Source organism: Mus caroli, unplaced genomic scaffold (assembly GCF_978045245.1).
Source record: "Mus caroli unplaced genomic scaffold, Mus_caroli_1 scaffold_17, whole genome shotgun sequence".
Lineage (NCBI taxonomy): Eukaryota > Metazoa > Chordata > Mammalia > Rodentia > Muridae > Mus > Mus caroli.
The window spans coordinates 23680084-23707452 of NW_028227272.1; the positions used below are offsets into that span (position 1 = coordinate 23680084).

Sequence of the window (27369 nt, forward strand, 5' to 3'; positions counted from 1 at the left end):
TGGATATTAGAAAATGATGGTTTAGTCGCAGAGATGCTACCAGACATATAGCAAATTCAAAGATAAGTGTGCTGTACTATTATTATTATCGTTATTATTTTATTAGATTTAATTATAGACTTGTGTTTTCATGCCACCATACCTTTCATATAGCTGAATAGCCCCACCTTTATTGTTATGATTGGATATTTCAATTTTCATTTTACAGAGACTTGAGAAAGTGAGTTTAGTTTTCCTCTTTCCCTGAGATGGGAGATCATTTTACTGAGTGTTTGAGACATTTGAGTTATGATAACTGCAAAGATCTTTCCTGCCATGTAGCTGGTTAGACATCAGTAAGATTACAGAAAGCTGAATGTCTTCATGCCCGTTGTGATTAAATTTGGTGTAGTACCTCCACTTCAAATTTTTCAATTTTTTGAAAAACAAAATTTCCATGCAATATATTTCTTTCTCCAAACTCCTCACAAACCCAATATAAAATAAATCACTGGTGGTCACATAGTGTTTGGTAATATTTCTCAAAAAATATTTAAATTATTGTATCTTATTTCTGATAAATTACCCTGTGCTCGTTTTTATATCAACTTGACATGGACTAGAGTATTTGAGGGGAAAGGCCCTTAATTATGAAAATACCCATACAAGATTGGCCTGCAGGCCACCCTGTAGTGGATGTCCTTGATTGATGGTTGATGTATGATTACCTAACTATGATCAGTGTTCCTGGGCAGGTGGTCTTGAGGTGTATGAGAAAGCAGGGTGAGCAAGCGATAGGGAGCAAGCCAGTAAGCAGCACCCCTCCATGACCTCTGTATCAACTCCTCCCTCCAGATCCCTGCCCTTTATAAATTCCTTCCCCAAGTTCACTCACCAGTGGAATGTGACTTGAAAATTGTAACCTGAAATAAACTCTTTCCTCCCCACGCTGTTTACAGTCATGTTGTTTTGAAACAGCAATAAAAACCCTACCTAAAGCGGGGAATGTCGGCACATGTCTTTAATCCCAGCCCTTGGGAGGCAGAGGCAGGTGGATTTCTGAGTTTGAGGCCAGCCTGGTCTACAAAATGAGTTCCAGGACAGCCAGGCCTATACAGAGAAACCCTGTCTCAAAACAAAACAAAACAAAACAAAACAAAACAAACAAACAAACAAAACAAAACAACTCTACCTAAGACATAACTTCAGGAAAGAACATTTGTAAAAACTTGCCATAACCAGTCATCTTTAGGTATGGCATTTGCTTTTAAGAAGTATCTGTGTGATAGACTTTGTGCTACAGAAAGATGACATCATTCTCAATGTGTATACAGGGATTTTGAACCTTTGGTATGAAGATAGCATGTTCAAATTTTGAGAGCCGCACACTTAGAACTCATAGCATTTTGCATATGGTTTTATGGCTCCTGTTGACCCAAAATATATTGTTTAAACTGAAAATCAATTTAAATTGTTCTCTTTGAAGTCTTGAAGCTTAAATCAGGTCAAATGACTCATCCATTGTGTACTTTGAGGAAAGCTAATTCCTAACTCATCATTGTCTCTTTAGTGGTTATAGCATTGTTCTGTGCTAAGTCTGAGCTCTCTCTTCCTCCTTTTCTTTCATTTGAACATCAATCTTACAGCACAAGCCTGGGCCAGTCCACATTGCACTTAAGAATTGATTGAATAATGGATTTAGACTGGATTGCAAAACTTCATGAAAATGTATGCCATCTCATTTTTTAGTATTATGTATCTACCTCTTAACATTGCCTGGCACAACACAGAAGGGACATTGTAAATATTTATAAACATTGAAAGACTGAGTTCCTTTATTGGAAATGACTGGCTTATGAAACTCTTTACAGAATCAACAAAGTACAATTATTTTATGCCAGGATTTTTATGGATTCATTGCTTCCACAGCTACCCCTAACTATTCAGACATTGCAGCTTAAGCAGTTTGTATTTTTATTCCCATTTCCCCATGTATCCTAAAACAACTATCCCATATGTAATAATAACCCATATACTTACTACCACACATATTCTTTGAGCTTTCAACTCTGTCATGTATCTGTGATGACTTCATACATGGTTTTGATCATGTAACATAAATATGTTGAACTCAATATACTAATTATTGGCCCAATGACAGGCCTTGTAGATATTGTGCTCATCCACCTCTCACTGGCACAATTGGAATTAATTACCCAGAAAAAAAGGGGAACACTGTAGGAAACCTGCCACAATTCAGCAATGTAAATAGTAACAAGTAGAAAAAATATTCTGAGAATGCAGGAGAGTTCTTCACTCTCTTCCCTCAGCCCAGAGTGTTCTGCCCATGTCTTCACGCCCCCCAGTACTGTCAATATCTTCCTTATCATTTTAAGATAGTGTAATACCTCAAATTAACTTATAAGACCCAGTGACCCAAGGACCAGGTAACTCTCTAGGATGCTGGGAGTTGTAGTTTTAGAAAATAACAATGTCTCATAGAAAAGTACAGTGCCCTCTATAGTAGACTATGTGCTTTTTGTTCATACAAGCCCCTTAACATGTGTCTAAGAGCCACTCTGCTGGGATATTCCAGGGAGTGGTCCTGACCAAAGTCCATCTCTTGGCCAATATTTAAAATTTAACAATGCTTGCTTCAAATTTGACCCCAAATGGTGGAAATGTTTTTTCTCCAGTAAATCTCCGGATTAACAATATAACACAAATCCTCCTTCTCTTGTAAACATTTTTTCACACTTTCTTGTATAGGCTGAATATATATTAATAAAAACAACAAACAAACAGAGAATGCCTTTTCCAGTCATATCGTCAGGTGGTTCCTTTTGGGGAATAGACGTTGCTAACGGAAGCTACTCTTTTCTTCATTGTGGTGGCATCATCCTACCCACAGCCTTCACTTCCTTGGATACATATTTCCTCTCCAGGATCCCAGAGTCATTTCTTGTACTGCTTCTTACTTACATGTTGTGCTAGGTTGCCATGGAAACTATTATGTGGTTGACAGTTGCTCTTCTATTTAACTTCTTCATTTTGAAATCAGAATGAGGAACTGATGGGCCAGGTAGAAGGACTGTTTGCTAGCCACACAAGTGTTTACTCCATTGGAAAAAACAAAACAACAACAACAACAACAAAAACCCATTCACTTCGGGCTAACTAGTTTCTTGTTTTTGAAAACCTGTTTTCTGTTCTTTAAGTACCCAAGTGTTTGTTCATGACAGTCCTTTTTGGAATTCTAAAGAAGTATGTGTGAAACCATCATAAAGATTATTTCAGGAATAGTTTATTTTCTATAAAAGAAAACAGTCTATCTTTGGGATGCATATTGAAGAGTCTAGAGTTAAGATTATTTGTATAAAACAAGATCCAAGTCAACACTACAGGCTAAAATTACTATGTATTTGTAATACAACCAGTATACTACACTGCACATGTGCGCATTTAGAATGAAAACCATGTCCTCTCTTTCCCTTCATAAAATGCTACAGGCCTAACAGCTTTGAAGCAGATTTGATTATATTCTCAAAGATACTTTGTCAAATTAAGTAAAATTATCTGCCCCTTTGTATTGAAGAGTATGGTTTTCAGTTTAGCTCTAACTGTAAAACCTGGGAACATCACACTATTAACTCAGGATTTGCTTTGCATGTGGCATAGATACAGGGTATGGAATAGATGCAAAGATACAGCACAGATATAGAATATGGCACAGAGATAGGTAGGGCATAGGTGCAGAGGTATAGCATAGATGCAGGGTATGATGTAGATGCAGGGTATTGCACAGATACAGGGTATGGCATAGATACAGAGTTATGGTATAGATGCAGGGTTGTGGCACAAATGCAGACTATGGCACAGAGATGGGTAGAGCATAGGTGCAGAGATACATTGTAGATGCATAGGTATAGCATAGATGAAGGGTATGACATAGATACAGGAGTATAACATAGATGTACCAGTATGTCATACATACAGAAATATGGGCCGCAGCATAGAATGAGGACATGGAGTCATGTGGGATTAAGAGTAAAAGCTGTGAGACAAATATATTTTGATTAACGATTGAAACAAATAGATCTAGGTTCAAATTACATTCCTGGCATTCCCAAGTTGTAAGACATCATCAGTTACTTTTACAGGTCTTTGTCTCCTCCTTCATAAAATAGGATACGAACATTACAGACTTTGTAAGTTTGGGACAAGAATCTACTGAGATAATATAGTGCATGTAAAACACAAGTCCTGCTGTAATTTTTATAACCCCAGCTCTTGAGTGAATTTGTCATCTTTAGTTCTGAGTACAGGGAGAAAGCTTAATTGTAGAGTCTGCAAAAGAGTTTCCACCGTGCCCTGTGCAGTCTACTATGCCTCTTTATCTACCTCATTTTTATTTCTATCAGCAAAACTGGAGCACATTCAGGCTGATCTGCCTGCTTCTCAGGGATTTAAGAACAGCTAAGTCAACAAATGAAGGAACGCTATCTTGCTGCAGTTCTAATGAAATGTGCCGCCCAGTCAAATAGAGTCCTAGAGATATATTAAACGTAGCCAATATCACGTCTGACATGAATTGATTATAAGGTGTTTGCCTTTGTGACTTCCTACTTTGTGGTAACCTTGTGGTGCTCATGTGCCAAGTCTCCAGACAGGCTGCTTACCCAGCAGGAGAAATTGATTGAGAAGACGTCTTACCCAAGCCAGTATCAGTTCCCTTTGATCTCCATGAAGCAAAACTATATTTCCCGTGACAAAGTCTTACAAAATATATTCCTTAGGGTAAATGTCACCTTTCAAAATGTCCCTTCCAGGAATTGAAGTTAAAAAAAAAGCACCCAGGACTTTAATATTAATATGTGAAATATAAGAAAATGAAAATAATCAATAGAAGCCCTGAAATGTAACAATTTTATATCCTTAAAAATAACAAAATATTTTTGTTATTTACAAATTATTAATTTTTAAAAGAAAAACCAAACAAATTTGAAAAGCAAATATTTAAAGTGGATTTTGTTACGTATGATATATTGACTTTTTAGTAAAATCAAACTGCATAGCCAGAGACTAAGCTATAAAACAGGACTGTAGTGTTTATTTTGCACAAGACAGTCGAGCTTTATATTTTAAACATTGGCTGCTTTATATGGAAATATGAGTTAGAAGCAGAAATGTTTTCTTGAGTCTTTATATGGCTCATATATTTTGGAATGACAGATTAAAAGTGGCTTGTAATAAATCCCTTTTTGAGGAAAAAAAGTGTAATAAAGCAAGAGAAGAACAAAATATTTGAAGATGGCTAATGGATAAATTCAGTAGAATGACCGAGAGTACCAAAATTAGATGTCAAAACTGATGTGAGGTATCCCAAAGTGGCCAGATTCCCCAATTAACCATGTCAGGGAGGAGCGACAGAAAAGGCCCATGCTTGCTTCTTAAGGCAGGACTTGCAGTCATTCATAAGTTCTCAGTCACTCTTGCAAAATCTTAACCATGTTTCATTACAAAAAGGGCTTCCAGGAATTTGAAAACTGAACCTAAAACAAGAGGATGCTTGATTTTGAGGTCATATCTTGAATTAGAATTTTAATTTCTCCTGTGCACGAAAGTTAGTTATACTTAATCCTCATATCTCTGAAACCAAGGAAACAAAGAAATATGGTCCAGAGTCTTGATTCAATATTTTTGTAAAAAGTATAGCATGGATTTTAGGATGTTGTTTGAAAATTAAGATGCAAAAGCCTCCTTTTACTTGTGTTATGTGTGCACCTGTATATAATCTGTGAACCACTTTCCCCCCCAGGGTTGTACTGAAATAGTGGACTTTCATAATGTACTACCCGAGGGCATGAACTTGAGCTTTTTCATCCCCTTGGTTTCAAATAACGGAAATTACACATGTGTGGTTACATATCCTGAAAACGGACGTCTCTTTCACCTCACCAGGACTGTGACTGTAAAGGTGGTGGGTAAGTATGAGTTGTCATTCACAAGTGTGTGACACCAGGATACCGAGTTTGTTCAGGCTCTTAATGGTTTGTTATACACAACTATGAAAACTCTATTTTTAAAAAGATACAGAATTTATTCATGCACTATCCCCACAGTCCAAAAGCAGGTCCATGTAAACTGCAAGCATCCAGTAACTGTAGATTAACTTACTGCATACATGAATGAACGACAAGCCTGCTAGTGAATGAGAACACAACTGGAGAGATGGGTGTTCATGTCCTACCAGGGCCATCAGTTAGTCACATGACTTTGATTCAGGTCTCAGTCTTTGATGCATAGCAAGACAGAGGGAAAAAGAGAGGAGATGGTGAACTATTTTTAACAGGCTTGTGTATATTTAAGTGTATTTGGCCTTATTTCTCCATACCCCATCTTTTATTAGATGGGAGCACCACTTGGAGGCATTATAAAAGTTAGTGGAGAGATTCTAAATCCCAGGCTCTGTCTAAAACGTTTTCCTCTAATAAATCTACTATCAGATTCTAGATAAATAACCAAAAATCAAGAAAAGAAAAGAAAAGAAATAAAAAATTATAAGCTTTTAACACAACACAAATAAAATCTAAAGCAACCAGTTCTCCAGCCACTTTTCTTTGCTCACTTTTGAGTTGGTGATTAATTCCCATGGAAAGAAAGAATAGATTTAGAATCTGTGTTTTAGAAGCCAGATAAATTATATAGCATTATACTCACATCAGCAGTTGTTTATAATTTATTTGCTTATAACATGTAGTTTGATCTGGATTTGCTAAGGTAATAATGGGTATTCTTAGTCACTGATTTATAGATATAAAAGTTGACAGACACAGACAGATTGTCAAAGTCATTCCTAACTGACTTTCAAATGACATGAGTTTACTTTTTAAAGCCACAGCTCGTTGACTATCTATTTAAGTTCACTAAAAGGTTCTTGAGTGTATTTTACTTTATTTGTATTATGTAATTTATTCTTAACAATGCAATTGTGAAGTGAATTGTATTTACCATATATTTAAGAGTTATTAAAAATTACTTTTAAATGTGAAATATACTCACGTACCTATGATTAATATTTGGAGGAATCTGAGTAAAATCCTGATCCGTCTATAAACTCTTAAATACTACACTCTGTCTGGAGAGATGGCTCAGTGCTTCAAACCACTGTCTTGTCTTCCACAGGACCCATTCAATCTGACACACTTTCTGGCCTTCATAGACATCAGACATGCATGTGATACACACTCATACCTCCAGACAAAATATTTATATGCATAAAATAAAGTACAAACACTTTTTGACAACACTGCAAAGCAAAAGTCTTTCAAGGTACTTTAGTGTATATGTACAGAGCATACAAACAGCAGCATTTTCATGCATGGACATTTGGCTAGTAATCTAGTATCAATAAGTCAGGCATATTATTAAGAACAGAAGTATCCTTAAACTTTTCATGGAGGTAAGCATTCACTTACTATTATCCAGGTTCCGTACTAGACATTAGGAACATTGGGGGGGGGGGGAATACTTGGATAATAGGGGTGATTCATCAGCATGGTTTACAAGTTGACAACAGGTAGTTCCACCTGTCAAGTACAGTGATAAAAGTAGCTTAGAGATTAAAAGAGGAATAAAAAGAGAAGAAACAAGATATAAAAGCACTTATTTCTAATATGGCAAGAGAAGTCTATGTCACAAGAACACAGGAAATCAACAACGCTGATTAAACAATCTACCTTCCTGAAAAATTCAGGCGATTCAATATATTTTGTTTGGATGCTTGCAAAAGAAAAACTGTTTTTCTGTGCTCACAACACATCTGTCAAGAATCGTCTGATATTTCCACACCAAGCAATTCTTCAATTCTTTGAGATACTTTCTGTTTCCTACAGTTTAATTCGTTTTGATGCTAAATGCCTGGAGTTAGCACAGACCCCAGAGACTAAGGGCTTCATCTTCAGAGAGCCTGAGGAACTTACATGCCCTTGGATCAGGAACTGGGGACTAAGAGTAAATAACAGGGCACTATGATGAAAGATGCTCGTACCACCCATAGCACTCAGTAAATTAAAGGGCTCCCATACGTTTCATGTTAGCACTAAGTAATAGCAATGAATACATATTTCCTATTACATCATATTTTGTTTATTTTCAATGAGTGAAGTCCAGGAATTGAGTATATATTAGACTGTAGGCCTTCACAAGAATTGACAAACTATGCCAGGAAGTTGAACAAGTCAGCCGCATAGCTTTGCATAAGCCGAAATGATTTAACATCCTCCTTTTGCATTTCCTATCATAGGCTCACCAAAGGATGCATTACCACCCCAGATCTATTCTCCAAATGACCGTGTTGTCTATGAGAAAGAACCAGGTAACTATAAGTGTGCTTCTGAGGTCTGGTTAGATTCTCTTAATTACAAGAAGGAAAACAAAGCTTAATATAAGACAGTAAAGTTTAATTGTAAGGAAATACATAGATTTAAAGTGAAGCATGATCAAAAGCTACATACAGCACATGAGGACCAGCAAAGCCATCAATCTCAAGGAAGCCTGGGAGGTTTAGTGTCTCTCCCAGGAGCACATCCTTTATTCTCTGCTCCTTGTCTTCCTCTGTGATCATTGTTTGGTGAAAACTTGACGTTACTCAGGGCTTTCATTTACTGAGGCTGTAATAATAGCACAAGGCAGTTTTTAAGCCTCTGCTTCCTCTTCTAAGCATGGAGCATGGAATCAGAGCTGGGAGTATTATGCAAAAGCACAGATCCATGAACACAGGATTCAGAACACTGTCAAATGGTCATCATGTCTCCCTAGGAGATGACCTGTAAGATTTATAACCTTTTGATCTAGAAAGAAATCATAAGTTACCAAGGAAGAGACTTTTTTTGTTCTTTTGATTGAAAGCCTGCTCTAGAAGAGTCACAGAAAATTCTAACACATTTACATCATCTTCTGTACAGTATAACCATTCTAGACCCAATGAGAAATATAGAAGTGTGGACTGAAGGTTATAGAGCCAGAGAATGTGTGGGTAGATTGCCAAAAAGTGAAAGTTCTCATATATAATTTGCCATGTAAAGAGTACAGGGCACCTTAAAGGGTTGTCCAACCTCAGGTAGACTGCATTTTTTAGAGTTAAAATGGGATTTGTGTAGTAATTTGAACATTCTTGCCAATGCTAAAGTGAAATCTGTCAGTCAGTCAAGTATGCATCATCTACTTAGGATGTCACACTTCAAAATCATTCCTGAACTCATGTTGATTTTACCTTCCTAAGTGAAACAATAGTTTCAAAGTCTATAGGAAAAGGTTAGGGAAGGCAAACATTGGAATAAGTCTGGAGAAAATGTTGTCTGCCAAACCCAAGATAATTAGAGCTATCTTCAGAGTCCAGGCAATAGTGAACCAAAAATATTAGCACAAAGCAGAATTATTCTCAGCAGACTGACATGGAAGTTCCAATCCAGGTCAAATCTTTACCTAGTTCTTACTAACAATTTGACCTACAAATAACCTTTAATATGTAGAAATGTCAGCTTTTGCTTCTGTAGAAAATTAATTTTTAAAGATGTCATGGTGTTTGGTAAGAATAAATACCTAGGCAGAGAAAAACCTCCTTGAGAAAGAGGGAAGAGGGCAACACAGGAGAGGGAAGCGGGGGAATATGTAACATTTAGGATATTATACACACACACTCACACACACACACACACACACACACACACACACACACATACACACATATATATATACATCTTGTGCACTTGGAACAAAAATGCTCCCCCAATAAAAAAAGCATTGACTATTTAATAAAACCCAAGTGTTAGGCATGAGAAATTTCCAAATTCAAGTTGTTAGGCAGGAGAGTCCAAAAAGCTCCCCATACAATACAGGCTTTTACTGATTTCCTTGATCACATCTCAGAAGTTGGAAGTCAGGCCCTATCACTGACAATAGAGCACACTTTGGACAGAGAACTTAGGAATCAATCTAAATTTGAATTAGGCATTTCTTCTCTGAAGCCTAGCTCTCGTAATATGACGAGGAGATATGCAAGTTTCCAGTGATGAGAAGTGATCCGTAGCCCTATCAATCTCTAAAACCTATGAACTATAATAGCAGAATAGCAAGATATTCCAAAAGGTTCACTAATGGTGCTTCCATTATAGGGATAAGCAATAGCCACATAAATTAGACTGGAAGTCTTCTCAAGAGGTAGGAATTTATGCCTGACTCTATAAATAGAGGCAACTGGCAAAGCCATCTAATGTAGAGGAAAAGCGACTACTACTGCCATGTGCCTGAACCAGTATAGTTTCTAACTTCTGTCTAAATACCAACAGCTAGATGCAGTAATCAACTCTCATCAGAGAAGCTTATTTGTATAGCAGACAAGGACACTTTGATCAAAATGTAAAGGACAACTCACCATGGGTTGCCTATCCCCAGTTGATACATATACAACAGTCTCTTCACATAAGTTTCAAGGAACACATACACATATAACTAGATATATGTCTTTAATTTTAGGTAGCTGTATTGTAGACTCATCTACATCCCCTGGCTCTTATGTCCTTTCTGCTTTACCTCCATCAATGTTTTCTGAGCTTGAAAGAGGTAATGCAGATTTCCCATTTAGGGCTATGTATGTACTCACCGGCCACTTACATTCTTCAGTGCTATAACCATTGATAAGTTGCCCAGTACTTCAGTAAGTAACACCCACATCCATGCTCATGCAAACAATCATGAATAAATTCAGAAGTCTGTAATAAAAAGTAGGAGGGAAATTGTTTTAGTAAAGGTGTTAAAGAAAATAGACAGGTGGTGGCCATGACAGAATGGAAATAAACTTTATTATATAAGTGTATATGATTTTGAAAGGATAAAATAGGAATAAAGGAAAACACGGACAGGTATTTAGTTCTACGGAGTTCACAGTAATGTGCTGGTCCTGACCTGATTGTTAGCTCTGTTATCCCTGTTGTGAAACGTCCCAGTGTCTTAAAGCATCTCAGCTACATAGCTTAGAGCTGCTATTTTAAACTAAGCTTCTGAGGGTTTGGAGAGGAGGATTCCCTGGCCAGGTTACTTAGGGAATGACATCACTCTATCCTCCTTGGACAAGGACCCGCCATTTACAGACTTTTACTGGTCAATGTTATAGTTTGAAGGAGAATTACTGCCACTCCCATAGGTTCATATATCTAAATTCCTAGTGCCCAATTTAGGGAACTATTTGGGAAGAATTGTGAAACAGGATTGTGAGCCATGGCTGGAGGTGGGCTTTGAGGTTTCCAAAATCCCATGTGATTCCTAGGTAGCTTTCTCTGCCTCATGGTTTTCCATGAGAAATAATCTCTCAGCTACTGTTCCAGCACCAAGCCTGCTGGCCTACAGCCATGATCCCTCTTACAATGATCATTGACTATAACCCTCTGGAACTTTGAGCCTCAAATCAAATGTTCTCTTTTATAACTTGCCTTGGTCATGGTGTTTTATTACAATGAAAGAAAGAAAAAGACAGAAAGACAGGAAGGAAGGAAGGAAGGAAGGAAGGAAGGAAGGAAGGAAGGAAGGAAGGAAGGAAGGAAGGAAGAGAGAGAAGGAAAGTTACACTTTGTTTGCACTTTGTTTATGCCCTCATAACAAAATAACAGAAGTAGAAGAGATTTGGCCTGAAAAGAATATAGTCAGAGTTCTTCTGACATTTTAGAAGATACTTATTTAGTGTTAAAAATGCCCACCCTTGTAATTTCATGTACACTTGCTGATTTTTCTTCTTGGTTTTATCCTCTCATGTGTTTGGTGTTTTGGTAGGTTGCCTTACAATGGCCACTAAAGAATCAGGCATATCTAATCATATGAAATATATAGACTGACGGATTAATATGGGTTAACTTCATCTACTAAATGTGTTTCAGGAGAGGAACTGGTTATCCCCTGCAAAGTCTATTTCAGTTTCATTATGGACTCCCACAATGAGGTCTGGTGGACCATTGATGGAAAGAAGCCTGATGACGTCACAGTCGACATCACTATTAATGAAAGGTATCCTGGCTGCATGCAGGGGCTCTAGTCTTTGTTAGTCTAAGGTCTTGATGAATATTATTCAATGTACATGATTATTATTTTTCTTGTAGAAACTTAGCAAGATTTTTCAACCTTCAGGGGCTGTGGGGTCATTAAACTAGCAAGGCAAGTAAGTGTACATACTTGTCAGATTGTGTGACAAAGTTTGGAATTACATTGTCTTCAGGCTAGCTAGCTTCATCACAGTGAACCCATAGAACAGGCACCAGATTGTCTTAAGCTCAACCAACTTCCCATGATTCTGATTCTCAGTTAGAAACATAAAGAGTGTATCTTTCACATGAGCACGATGAATAAGAAGGAGATATGTTGGCATATGCTTCCATGAAAGTATAGTGTTATCTTTCTCAGTCCTGGAGTGTGGGTCTCAATAGTCTGTCTTACATAATGTATGTTAGTCTCTTCTATTAAAGTAACCATGCTTTTCTCATCTTCCCCTGATACTTGAGAATTACTTATTAAATATTAACTAACTACATTTTTGCTCTCTAAATTTCACTTTTAAAAGTAAATGTTCAAAAATCCCAAAGAGCTAATTTTCAAAAGCCTATGGGTAATAATACATACCTCTCTTGATATAACAACTTGGGTCATTTCATTCTTAAGTAAACTTGATATTTGTAAGAATTTAACAAAGGAGAATGTATAGGTCTCTGGAGACAAAAGATTTCTCTGTAAGTGAGGTATAAATTGCTAGAGAGAATTGGTTTGCTCCAGAAACTAATAGATCACAGTTGTCACATATGTGACAGAATAGTTATTAAGACCCTAAATTTGGTCACCTTGTGCAAACAGACTTTAAGCTAATTGAATTTCTGCAATTCAAACCTATTTCTTTCCTAATAGTAATATAAGGTTTTGTAGAAATTATAAAATGTCTACTTTGAACAGCCTCTTTTCTTACTTAGCTATCCCTCATTAGGTAAACTGTAACAGATCAGGTGTCTATTTACAGAATCTGATAAATAAGTAGTAGAGAAGGAGAGGATGTTAGAGGAGGAATTCTTAGAGGATTCCTTCAGTTCAGGGGGATTAAGGGACGCTCCACAAAAGAAGCAGCGATCAAATCAAACTTGCTCAGTTAAGCTATGAACGGCAATCTGGTAAAGTGGACATTGTATGCACAGACCTAGATGTTTGAGACACAGAGAAGAGTTGATGACAATTTTAGCTTGAAGACTCGAGGGACAATTATTGGTCATTTCAGGAATGTTGAGAATTGTGACTCTCATACTAAATGAATGCTTAGGATAGCAAAGTCATGTTATTCTACCTTGCTGTGAATAAGATATATTTGCAGTATTCCACAGAGCAGGAAATTAGCGTGGAAGAAAACAACTGAGCCTCTAAACAAATGTTTATGAAGGACAGTAAGTCTAATCTAAAGAAAAATGTGCATATTGGCTAAGGGAGGGATATATTTAGATCTTACCCAGACAGTTAGTTCAAAGGGAACTAAATAAAGTCATGCTCTTACAACACAAAACACTCGGTCTTAGAGTTACTAGAGTTTGACTATATTTATTTCACAGCTCAGTTTTCTCATTCTGAGCTATTTCTTCTCTTCCTGTGTTAGGATTCAACTATGCAGTTTCAACATCACACAAAATGTCTGCCTGTGTTTGCAAGTCAAGCATCCAGTGTCTCTGCACTGCAACAGTTACTATGGGGTTAAAATAGCTCACGGGAGCACTCATGGAGTGTTTCTGCGGCACAGATGCTTGGTCAGCCTTCCAAGTATTCCCGTAAATTATTCATATAATACACTCCTTCAAAAAACAGCCAGGACATGCAAAGTTTAGAGACATTGCCCAAAGTACATAGCATTAAATGGCAAAACATGCAGCAATCCTAAATGAGTCTGATCCCAGACGGTTCTTTGCAAGCTGGTACAGGCATTGTGCCCCAGCATCTAGATTTAGCTCGGAAGAAAGAGGTGTAGTGAGATTCTAGCATTGGGGTTTGTCCAGTGTGGGATAAGATCCTTGCCAGCACCCCATCTGCCCTCACTTTACTTCTGATTCATAGAGAGAGCAGAGGCATTGTGTCTCACAGATATTTTTGATTTGCTTCTCCTTGTGTGTAGTGTAAGTTATTCTTCAACAGAAGATGAAACAAGGACTCAGATTTTGAGCATCAAGAAAGTCACCCCTGAGGATCTCAGGCGCAACTATGTCTGTCATGCTCGAAATACCAAAGGGGAAGCTGAGCAAGCTGCCAAGGTGAAACAGAAAGGTAATGGATGCACCCAGCCGATGACTGTGAACTCTCACAATAACATGGTGGTGAATAGGAAATAAAGGAGAGAATTCCTGCACCCACATCGGACACAAAACACTGAGTCAGTTAAATGAAAAATCCTAAGAGAAAGCTTCCATCTTTGTGATAATGATCAGTATGTTGGCTCCGATACTCTCAATGCCTTTGTTTCTAAACGTTGCTTGAATAAAATCCATGAATACATGAGTACAATAAGACACAATTTCATATCTTAGATAATCACAAAAAATGATAATATTCCAAGTGAATAAAGATGTAACAGAATTGCTAGAGCCACATATGGTCAGTGAAGCACAAAGATGCCTTTGGAAGGAACTAGAAACAGGGTTCGAGAGTCATAAGAATGATTGTGCCACATGACCTCATCCTTTGGGAATTTTTCCTGAATTATGCACCCACAGCTGTTCTTAGAAGTATATAAAAGACTAAAACATAACTAGCAGACATCTATTTGTGTAGAAGAAGTTAAGGAGGGCAGAGAATATAAATATTAATAAATATTAATTCTCAGAAAATTTCAAATTCACATTTTAAACACGTACCAATGTTTAGGCAGTTTTATAATGTTATAATTGATAAAATAAAACTTATTAAAATAAGATTTTGTTTGATGTTCAAATAATTTCTCCATTAACATGTGTATTTTCTATAATAAAGGAAAATTACAAATCCTTCTTTTTTTTTTTAAAGATTTATTTATTTATTATATGTAAGTACACTGTAGCTGTCTTCAGACACCCCAGAAGAGGGCGCCAGATCTCATTACGGATGGTTGTTAGCCACCATGTGGTTGCTGGGATTTGAACTCTGGACCTTTGGAAGAGCAGTCGGGTGCTCTTACCCACTGAGCCATCTCACCAGCCCCTACAAATCCTTCTTGTGTGAGCTGTTGCTCCTAAAACATATTGCCTAAATTTCTCTCTGAGTCTTGCCCCTAACACATATCCCAACCAATTGATCCCTTCCAAAATATTTTCCAGTGTTATGGAGTAAAATTAACAGTGACATCACATAGTAATCATGTCATTCTAAAACATCCTAGCCCCACACATTTGATGCAATTTATAACATTTAAGTGAAAAATGAAAAGGCTGACATTGTTGCATTTGCATTGGGCTTGAATCCCCATGTATGTATGTATGTATGTATGTATGTATGTATGTATTTATTTATTTATTTATTTAAACCAAGCAACAAGCAAGACACACTTGAGCCTTTTGCTGCAGATTAGAAAGAAATTGTTTATGGTTCTTAAGAAGTGTTAAGTAATATGTTCAGGGTGATCCATTGCTTCCAGTCCGCAGAAGCCACTGTAGGATGGGAGCACAGGGTGCCCATAGTTTCAGTGTTGAGTACTGGGGACACCGCAGAATCACTACTGTCTTACCACAGTGAATTACTTCACATCACATCTCACATCATACAGTCTGATAAAACTCTAGCTTCCATGCAGCCTAACTCTCTGATGTTGGAAAAGACAGACACTGTCTGAGCCTTACTAGGTTTTTCATAAAAATGGACAAACCAATACCAGTACCTCTCAGGTTGTTAAAAAATGTTCAGAACTAGCATTGGTATTCATCTGTGCTATCAACTATTCAATATCGCTAGCTCTTATTTCTCCAAGGGTTTCATAGCATTAATTGGCAAAAAAACCAAACAAACCTGTAATCAAATAAATATCATTATAGTCTAGGTTATGAAATAAATCAAATTACTTTACTCAAGACCTCTTAGAGCCCTTAATATTTAACATTCCAAATGAAGGTCTTCAGGGGTTTAGATTGCTGCAGGCTAGGCATTTTCAATTGTGTTAGAATCCAGATTGTTTAAGTACAGGGAATTTGGGGGCTTTCTTCTAAGGCATGTACTCTGCAGAGGAGTAATATAAGATGACTTATGTTGATAACATCAAAGAATAGTATCAAAGCACACAAAAATAATGTTTTATGGACATGCATAAGCATTTCTGCCAGTCCATCTGAGTACCCACCATAGCACAGAATCAATGGCTCTGAGTGTAACTGGACAGCAGTGGGGACAGCCTAGAGGCTGTGAAGGGTCACATGACCCACCTGTTTAGTGAGTACTCACTTGTATTTTACATCTGTACTTCATCCAAACAACAGAAAGCACAAACTGGTGACCCTGGCTTGTCATCCTGCCATGAGGGAGACTGAGGCAGAATATGCAGGAGTTTAGCTCCGCCTTAGCTGCATAGCCCATTCAGAACTAGCCTGAAGTACCAGAGAACCTGTCTCTAACAAACAAAGAAAAAAACACACAAAAACTATGACAGAAAGAGGTTACTACATGAATGAGAAGAGTTCACTGAAACAGTCTTTCCTGACAGCGCATTTCATTTATTTAGTTAAAGTACTACATAAACATAGGAGACAGCTAAAGCAAACATGTCATAAATGCAGTTGTCTTATCATCAGAGAGTGGCAAGGGCTAAGGAGATGTGTGCTTAATCATAAAAGAAGCCACCAAGCCAGTTGCCAAGGAGGTTTTTCTGTTTCACATTGCCACCAGCAGTACACAGAACATTCCCATGCTCCCTTTTCTCATCAGTGTTTGGAGCTGTCAACTGTTAAACTCTAGCCATTGTAGTTTATGAATGTTTGCAACTCACTGCAGTTGGTCTCTCCTCAGGGATGCTGAAGACTTTGGTGTAAGCTCATTGATCCTTAATCATTCTTCCCACAAGGCCATTAAAAGCCTTCAGTCATTTTCAGCCAGATCATTTGACTTAAATTTAAATGTGATGTACAACTCATACTACACACATACATAAAACACATACAACACATATGCATACTCACACATACAAGCACCTGAATGCAATCCTTTGTTAATTTTAAAATTTAAAAAAATTCCATCCAGCTTGTGAATGTATTTATTTTTCTAAAGATGTGTTTTTGCCTATGTGCATGAGTGTTTTGCCTGTATAAATATACATAGACACATACAAATACATATACGTATGTACCATGGGGTGGGGTGTGCCTTCAGAAGCCAAAATAAAGCCATCAGATCCCCTGGAGCTGGAGTTAGAGGACCTGTAAACTACCATGTAGGTTCTGGGAAGTGAACCCCAGTCCTCTGACAAAGCAGCAGTGCTCTTAAATTATTGGTCCCTGTGAGTTGATATTTTGATAAGCAAAATTGTTAATAATTCGAGGAAGCTCATTTTACTCATCTCTTTTTAATGAATTGAGAGTTTTTTAATCATGTGCTGACCGTTCTTTGTTGTGTTACCTCAAAAGAGGTTATGCTCTTCTCAGCAATTTCTCTCTCTTCTTCTGTTTAGGCTGTGTTCCATCTCCGTCTATAGTTTTGAGGGTGTGTGTTGCAGATTGACATTGGAAATTGGTTTTGTTCTCTTTCTTCCAAGAAATAGTTGTTCTGACACCATGCTGAACATGTTTCACTTTTTTTTCTTGAATTGTCTTGAAATTTGATAAAACATAAAACACCAATTCCTCTATGACTTTCTGCATCTCTTAGTCAGTTGATTTTATCCTCTAGTCTGTGTTTAGTCTAACACCATTTTTATTAATATAGCTTTAAATTATTAAATCAGAAACACTGCCATATTTTCTTTTTCAAGATAATTTCACTATTTTAGAAACTACATCTTTTCCTTACATATATCAGTACTAACTTACCAATTGCTAAATACAATTCTGCTAGGATTTTGATTGGGACTCTATGAAATCTGTGAGGAATATTGATTACAACAATATTGTTTCTACCAATCCATAAAGATAACAGATCTCTATATATAGTCTTAGTGACTTATTTCATCAATTAAGAAAATATTTGGGTATACAGAATGTTACTGAATATTATCAAATTTGTCTCTAAATATTTTAATTTTAGGCTGCCAGGTTATTTTTAAGTTTTCTTCTCTAATTGCTTATTAATAAACCATAGAAATACAATTAATTGATTTTTATGGGCTGATCTTACCAAATTAGGCAGTTTGTCTCTTTCCTCTTCTTTTCCCCTAAGACAGTGCTTTCGTGCATCACTTCTCTGGTTGTTCTCAAGGATGCTCCCTCATTCTCCTAAGTTGGGGTCCATGCTCATAAATTGTGGGTGTCATTGCCTTGCAGCCTTTTCAGAACCTACAGAGACTTTGTTGACTTATTTTGTCATAAATGATTCATACTAATTTTGAAGAATGCATTTTTTCAGATTTTATACTTCTGCTTCACTGGAGGGTGGTACTTCCTGGTTACTCTTCAGAGTGTTCATGTTTATAAACCTCCACAGACAGTGCTTATCTAACTGTTAAATCATCTCTAACAATTCTGGATTCAATTTTTACTTGATACTTCTTTTGAATATTGATCCTTTTATTTTTCTCCTAGCCTGTGTTTTGTCATTATTCTGAGCCTAGTAGATATATTTTGTTAGAATGTTGAATTTTATTGCAGCCAGTGGTTAATTTGTTTATAATATATGTCTGCCTTTTTGGCATCACGGGCTTCTCACTGTTTCTTTGCTCCGATGCTGGGCCTCTCACTTCACTTCCCCCAGACCTGCAAGTGCCCCTGTGGTTGTTCATTGCCTAGACTTTCCCACTAGGGCATGGTAAGTGTAAAATCAAGTATCCACAGCTTTGCATTTAGCCAGACTGAAGTTAACCTCATGCAGATTTCCAGAGTGTATTTTCTACTTGGTTCTCTTCTGTCTGTTACTTAGTCCTTGAAATTCAAAATAGTAGTCTCTAGTCTTATATCTTTCACTAGGTAAGAGCAACCACCACCTCCTCATGACATTCCTTTCTGAGCCAAAATCTAAAAAATAACTTTAGCAATTTTTAGAAAGAAAATGATGTAATAACCATGGGCTTATCTTACTCTTAACAGTTCTCCTATGTGAAAGCAAAACATTATTTTAGATACTCTGGAGGGACAATTAGTTCCCTCTCAGGTACTTCTATGACCAACAAACAGTAAGGTCAGAGGTTGTCATGTCCATCAGATTTGCAGGTCCATTCACAGTTCTCTGTTTTGGTTTTCATTTAAATCAAGCACTCTTTAGTTAACATTTCAGACAATGGTCATCACCACGGTTTCCAAACTTATGGGGAATTTAGTACTGACTGGCCCTGGGCTCTGCAACTGGGGACATTTGAAAGTCCAGAGTGCTGCCACGTAGAGGGAGAGTACAAGCCAACTGCAACAGTGAAGATAAATAACTTGGGTTGCCAAGGACAAAGATGATTATAGAGCCAGAACCTCAAGCGGGACAAGACTATCTTGGGGTTCTGGATTCTTTTAACAACAATCACTAGCCGGGCACTTGGGTTTTAGAGCCAATTTCTAATACAGAACTACAAAGTAAATTCTCATTTGGAGAGTAAAAATAAGCAAGCAAATGTCAGCATTTGGCTACGTTCTGATTGAGACTTTAGTGGAATCAATGAGAGCAGGAGTCCAGCATGGGCAGATTGCATCACTCCTTTCTGTTCCTAAACCTTTTTGTCTGAAATTTCATCAGCACGCAATCATTGTGCTGAATGCTGAGCCCTGCAGGGGGAAGGACACAAAGTATAGGCTAAGGGTTAGTTTTCCCTGTAAGGTCTCTCTGTTTTACAAGACAGCCTTGTAGAACACAGCCTATGCACAGCTCCGGCCATTTAAAAAGGGAAGCCCAGTGGATTATTTATTTTAAGAGCCAATTATTATGTGCTATTAGGGGAATCTACCTTAGCAAAATGACTACAGAAAGCACAATCTGTAAATATGATTCAAATCACAGGTGATACAGAACAAGTTTGGAAAACCCAAAGTAAAATACAGAATAGAATTATGAGATGCCAGAGAGAAATTGATGGGGTAATTGATCTTTCAGTCATTAAGCAAGACCTCTATTGATATTTAGAAAAACACCAACCCATTTAAAAAATCATTATCTTGGGGCCAGCATGGGAGTACACCTGATGACAATATTCTACTGGCCAGTTCCAGAGTGTTCCCTGTACTAGATATGTAACAGGCTGGAGTCAGGTCAATGAACTTGAAAGTCGAGGATTTATCCCTAAATTTGAGAACTTTGGACTCAGGTCCAGGCTGCTTGCCATTGGGATAAAATATCGTCTTAAAGGTCATTCCCACCCCCCACCAAATGATCAATGATCTAACACTTTGAGCGAGTTACACAAAGATGTACATACTTTTGGAGAATCTGGGTGGCATCCAGCTTTGGAGAAGATTCTCCCATGCCTGTGCTGTCACCTACAGTGTGCAGATGCTTACAGCAACTTTCTCTACGCTGCCTCTCCTCTATTAGAGCCTGACTGCCAAACTTTTCCTCCTTAATAAGCTCATCACACTATCTGCTTTTTAAACATACCCATAAAAGTTTTTAAATTAACCAAATGAATTGCTCCCTTATTTCTTTACCTTACTGAATTACGTTTTTAGCCCTTACTGTCTCCTCATGGTCCTTCTCCCAAGCTTCTGTCAAATGCATGGCAAGGAAGTCATTAGCAAACCAACACACTAACCCCTACTTCATACCCAGCAAACACTGTATTTTTCTCAAAGTCTTCAGCTACAGGACCACAGCTAATAGAGGAAGTGAATGTTTCTGCCATTGATTGTTACACTGGGATTCTTTGGTTATCCTCATGAGTGAACAGCAAGTACATAAATAAAAAGTAATATTCCGGTTCTGGGATAGTTCATTGGGATTCCAAGCGACCAAGAGATAGGATGGTCAAAAAGTTCCCACCTGGAAGGGTAGGAAGATCCAGTTTACTTGGGACTGGGAAGGGGTGGGGAAGCAGCCCATTGACTAACTATAGTTCGACAAATGCTGAAATAAAATTATAAAAAGAAGAGTCGACATTTCTGTGCACAAAGCTCAGGCTAAAAAGAACAGGCTTGTTGGTTGAAGATGATAGAAAATAAAGACATATACAAAGTGAAAAATAAAGAAAGGAACGCCATATTCTGGCCAGAAGTCACACCCTGTCACAGCAAGATGCTTGTTTTCCCTGCTACCTTTGAGAAAAGGGAGAGGTGAATGAAGTGCGCAGTGAATGCAGACTTAGTTTCTAGAACAGGAGGCAGTATGGAGGGGGCTTCTGAATTAATACCTCATTTTTAATAAATGAGGAATTGTCCCATTCTATCTCTGATATGTCCATAAAGCCTCTCTGTGATATGCACCATGGAAAATAAGTAGATAACGAGGAAACAGTCAAAGCTCAGATGATGGAAGTCAGTCTCTGCAGTCTTTGTCATAGAACTGTGAACTTGGCAAATACTCAAACCAAATAACACTTGTCATTATTTAGACTGGCCCATTTCTTTTTTTTTTTTTTTTGATATTTTCTTTATATACATTTCAAATTTCAAATGCTATCCCGAAAGTTCCTTCTACCCTCCGCCTGCCCTGCTCCCCTACCCACCCACTCCCACTTCTTGGCTCTGGCATTCCCCTGTATTGGGGCATATAAAGTTTGCAACACCAAGGAGCCTCTCTTCACAGTGATGGCTGACTAGGTCATGTTCTGCTACATATGCAGCTAGAGACATGAGCTCTGGGGGTACTGGTTAGTTCATATTGATGTTCCACCTATAGGGTTGCAGACCCCTTCAGCTCCTTGGGTGCTTTCTCTAGCTTCTCCATTGGGGGCCCTCTGTTCCATCCTATAGATGACTGTGAGCATCCACTTCTGTATTTTCCATGCACTGGCATAGCCTCATATGAGACAGCTATAACAGGGTCCCTTCAGCCAAATCTTGCTGGCATATGCAATAGTGTCTGGGTTTGGAGGCTGATTATGGGATGGATCCCCAGGTGGGGTAGTCTCTGGATAGTCCATCCTTTCGTGTTAGCTCCAAACTTTGTCTCTATAACTCCTTTCATGGGTATTTTGTTCCCTATTCTAAGGAGGAACGAAGTATCCACCCATTGGTCTTCCCTCTTCTTGATTTTCTTGTGTTTTGCAAATTGTATATTGGGTGTTCTATGTTTCTGGGCTAATATCCACTTATTAATGAGTGCATATCTAATGACTTCTTTTGTGATTGGGTTGCCTCACTAACGATGATATCCTCCAGATACATCCATTTGCCCAAGAATTTCATAAATTCATTGTTTTTAATAGCTGAGTAGTATTCCATTGTGTAAATGTACCACATTTTCTGTATCCATTCTTCTGTTGAGGGACATCTGGGTTCTTTCCAGCTTCTAGCTATTATAAATAAGGCTGCTATGAACATAGTGGAGCATGTGACCTTATTACCAGTTGGAAATTCTTCTGGATATATGCTCAGGAGAGGTATTGCTGGATCTTCCAGTAATATTATGCCCAATTTTCTGAGGAACCTCCAGACTGACTTCCAGAGTTGTTGTACAAGCTTGCAATCCTACCAGCAATGGAGGAGTGTTCCTCTTTCTCCACATCCTAGCCAGCATCTGCTGTCACCTAAATTTTTGATCTTAGCCATTCTGACCAGTGTGAGGTAGAATCTCAAGGTTGTTTTGATGTGTATTTCCCTGATGATTAAGGATGTTGAACAATTTTTCAGGTACTTTTCAGTCATTCGGTATTCCTCAGTTGCGAATTCTTTGTTTAGCTGTGTACCCCATTTTTAATGGGATTATTTTAATTTCTGGAGTCCAGCTTCTTGAGGTCTTTGTATATTGGATATTAGTGTATTGGATATTAGTCACCTATCAGATTTATGATTGGTAAAAATCCTTTCCCAGTCTGTAGGTGGCCTTTTTTTCTTATTGACAGCGTCTTTTGCCTTACAGAAGCTTTGCAATTTTATGAGGTCCCATTCCATTCTTGATCTTACAGCACAAGCCATTGCTGTTCTATTTAGGAAATTTTTTCCCTGTGCCCATATCTTCGAGGCTTTTCCCCACTTTCTCCTCTATTAATTTCAGCATCTCTGGTTTTATGTGGAGGTCTTTGATCCACTTAGACTTGAGCTTTGTATAAGGAGATACAAATGGATCAATTCTCATTCTTCTACATTATAACCACCAGACTGGCCCATTTCTACCCAGTGAAAATACTAGATCTGAAGCTTCTTTTTAAATTAACAAAGGAATTAACTTTTTCTGATACTGATGTTAGAAAGATGATGGCACCAAAATTAGTAGACACATTACGATTATTTTTTCCAAGTTGCCTTCTTTGATAATGGGCCTTTTTTCGAATGTTTCTCGAGAGCACATGGCAAGAAGTGATCAGTCACTAGATATGATACTTGCAAAGCTATCGTTGACCCAGAACTGTGGCACATTGCTACCGTCTTCATACACAGGAGTCTGAAGCAGGACAATGGTAACTTTGTGCCATATAGCAAGGCCATCTCAATTTATATGTGGCTGGAGATATTCCACATTGGTAGAGCATTTTCCTAGCATGTGCAAGGCCCTATTTTGAGTTGAATTTGATAACCTTCCTAGAAATCTTTTCAATGATAAGATCCATATTATTTTGTAAACATGTAGTATCTACTCAAATCACTGAATAACCTAAAGCACTTTCTGTAATAGGATCAATAAACAACAACAAAAGGGAGTAAAGAGGGATGCCTAATCTATTGTCACATGGCTTCTGCTCATTAACATGTGTGCATAACTTAGCTGCATGGCTGATCCAGCCATTAAGAATATGGTTGGGTAACTGTGGTCACTAAATAGAAGTTAATTATCACCATTATTATTATTTTGTCATTTGCTGTAGTCATACCACCAAGGTACACAGTAGAACTCGCCTGTGGTTTTGGAGCCACAGTCTTTCTGGTAGTGGTTCTCATTGTGGTCTACCATGTTTACTGGCTGGAGATGGTCCTCTTTTACCGGGCTCATTTTGGAACAGATGAAACAATTCTTGGTAAGTAATGGAAGTGTGTTGCCAATCACTTATATCACCGTCTTCAGAAAGCATGTTTCCTTTGTAGAGGAACCATTAAGATCATCACTATTATCTCTTATTTCAGTAATCCTAGTAAGAATAAATCTTTCCAAAGTACACTGTTCACCTTTCTTGATGGATATGTGATTTAATCTAGATTAGCATTATCCATACAAAAAATGTGAGGAGTATCATGCATGAAATTTACAATTTCCCCCAGTGGTTCAAAGAGCACAAGCAAAACTAAATACTTGATTCAATATTTTCACATTATTATTTCAGAATTAAAATGATTTTTAGAAGTTAATGAGCTGTTCTACAGCCTTTTTGGCATTGAAAGTACTGAAAATTCAGAACATTGTTTTGCAGTCGTGGCACATCTCCGTCCCAACAGCTGTGTTCCAATGGTCAACAGAGACATGTGATTCTTGTTTACTGATAGGGCCGTTCAAGTGCACAGTCTTCTGTTTTGTTTTGTTTGCTCCTTTGTGTTTTGACACAGTGTCTCATTGTATATCCCAGGCTGAACACAATCCTGAGTGCTGGGATTGCAGCCATGTGCCACCACATCCAGATGTAGGTTCACATGCTGAAATCAAGGGAAGACCCAGGGACCTACAGCATCACAGTCATCCAAAACACTTTAACTGTAGAACCAAAACCTGACTTAACCTGAACCAGAAATTACACTTTAACAATACCCCCAGGTGACCCACGTGTACTTTAGAGTTTAAAATTATCTTTTACTTTGGTTCTTACTATTTAAAAAAAAACATCTTTCTATTGTGTATTCCTGACAGAAAGTTTCTTGGCAGTATGAGAGAAACATTTGAATCTATCCTGAGAGAAAAGAGGAAAGACACCATGCTTGAAGATTCTATCTAATTCAGCATGCTTTGAGGAGAAACACATAATCTATATTTTTAATGACTCATGGATTTTGTTAAACAAATTTAGGGATGATCAATATATTGAACCTAAACATGGTTTACGTGTAGTTCTTTTTAGGTATAATTTGGTCAGTTTCAATGTCTTTCTCAATTTAGGTTCTAATGTATTAGCAGGTATTTTTCTAGAACACTGAGTAGAAATTTCTTGCCTGACATTAGCCACTAGCACCTGTGATGTTCATCTCTGTTCACTTAAGTCATAAGGCAGTCTTCACCTGCTTGCTACAGGGGCCGCTCCCTGACATGAGAGTAGAAGATACATCAGGTGCAGTTTGAACTCCCATGCCCACTTGGCATGAGTACTGTCGGCACTAGAAAATTACATATTATTCACAAAATGCAAAAAAATTAAAACAGGAAAGGACGAAAGAGGAAAAGTAGAAGAGGATAAAGGAAAAGAAAGAAAATGTCCAACACCCAGAAGTTAAATTTAAGAAAACAAAAGGACAGTTTGAGAAGTTTTCCTAATTTGCATCGGCGATGTGTTCCTTTTCCTAGATGGAAAGGAGTATGATATTTATGTTTCCTATGCAAGAAATGCGGAAGAAGAGGAATTTGTGCTGCTGACGCTGCGTGGAGTTTTGGAGAATGAGTTTGGATACAAGCTGTGCATCTTCGACAGAGACAGCCTGCCTGGGGGAAGTAGGTATTTCTGATAAGCAGCAATGGTGCCTCCCTGAACAGACAGTGAATCCTGAGCTTTGGTGCTCGCATGGGTTGTAGCTCAGTGTTCGTATTCGGGTATGGAACATACAATTCCTTCAAGTACTAGAGACTTCTACAGAGAAGCAGCCCCAGTGTGAGGTGTACACTGTTCCATTTATGGCTTAAAAAAACATTCCCTTGCAATCTTGAAGTGTTCCTTGTCAGAAAAGTGCCAGTCCTTAGGAAGTCTATCTCACTGGAAGTGTCAGGCTGATGCGCATTAGGGTTTATTTTTATATTTTCATTTAAAACAGACAGTATAGAAGATGCTACTTTACACACACTGAGGTTTCCTCACGTTAAATGGAGCTGAGTTGCAGAACAGAAAGCGTAGAGCATCTCCCTGTTGATACAGTATGTCCTGCGTTCTTTCTCAGCATTTTCTCTCATCTGTGTCAGCAAGCTAGTGCCACTCAAATCTGCCTTTCGTGGTCTGCATCTCCCTTTCTCTCAGTGTGTATGTTTGAGTTTTAGCTTAAAGTATGCAAGGCTGCTGCATTCTAGCAAGTTTTATAAGGAAAAGCTTTAACTACTGAGTATTTTTACAAAGCCAATGCCTCCCCTTTTGAAGTCCAAACAGTAGCAAAGTCATGGTTCATTTGTGAGATTTATAGCAAGTACATCAGCAACCATGCTCCATCTCTCATAAGCCTTTCCTGATCAGAATGAGTGCACCAGCTCCTGACTGGAGCATGGAATGATCTTTTTTGTTTTTTGTTTTTGTTTTTTACCCCTCCCCCCTTGATAATATGTTTACATTAACTACTTTATACTTTTTTTTAAATTTTTAATGTGTGGGTAGTTGATACCTGGGATAGACATAGTTTTCCTCTCATTTTGAGTTAGCGTATCAGTCATCACTCAAAGGCTGTGCTTGTGTCCCACAGATGATTCTCCTTTAGTGTTATTATGTCATGGAATGATCACTTACATGGTAAAAGGCAAAATTCCACTCACATTAATCATTAATTTGCCCAACTCACCCATGTTCCTATTTATTCCTCCACAAAACTTATAATATCCTATCTACTATGTGAAAGGTGATGAGAAGCTCTGCAGTATATATCTGGGTAAGACCTTCCACAGGGTTCTGACAGCCCTTTGAAGAATGCATGATTATTCTTGCATCTTGCAGAGCTCGTTCCCTTTATATCCTTTCTACTGCTCTTCCTGAGGCCACTTTGCCTTTGGACTTCTTTCTGTGCTTATACATGGTCAGCCACCAGTGGCAATGCTTAGAGGAAACACCTAACCATCCCTGAATTCTCCCCTGAGTTGCACATGTTAGATTTTAATTGGCAAGTCTTTCCCCATTACTTCTGCAACTGTAAAGATTAAGAATGGAAATGACTGCTGAGCATGGGTGGAGTGTGATATGTGTTTCCACTACACCACTACACTGCCTGGAGCTAGTGAGTGTCTCTCCTCTGGGTGAAGGATTATGTGGGTCTCCCT

The 27369-nt window shown here is 37.9% G+C and overlaps 1 protein-coding gene across 3 annotated transcripts in view; it reads left to right on the top strand.

Annotated features, from left to right (window-relative positions):
• Nucleotides 1–27369, top strand: part of Il1rap (interleukin 1 receptor accessory protein) — a 152441-nt gene that overhangs the window by 113741 nt on the left and 11331 nt on the right. For all 3 annotated transcript variants that reach the window (XM_021184928.3, XM_021184929.3, XM_029470628.2), the window contains exons 5-10: nt 5798–5963; nt 8285–8356; nt 11910–12036; nt 14165–14313; nt 24089–24238; nt 25708–25851. In XM_021184928.3, the coding sequence (XP_021040587.1) occupies nt 5798–5963; nt 8285–8356; nt 11910–12036; nt 14165–14313; nt 24089–24238; nt 25708–25851 (808 nt within the window). The remainder of the gene's footprint in view (nt 1–5797; nt 5964–8284; nt 8357–11909; nt 12037–14164; nt 14314–24088; nt 24239–25707; nt 25852–27369) is intronic.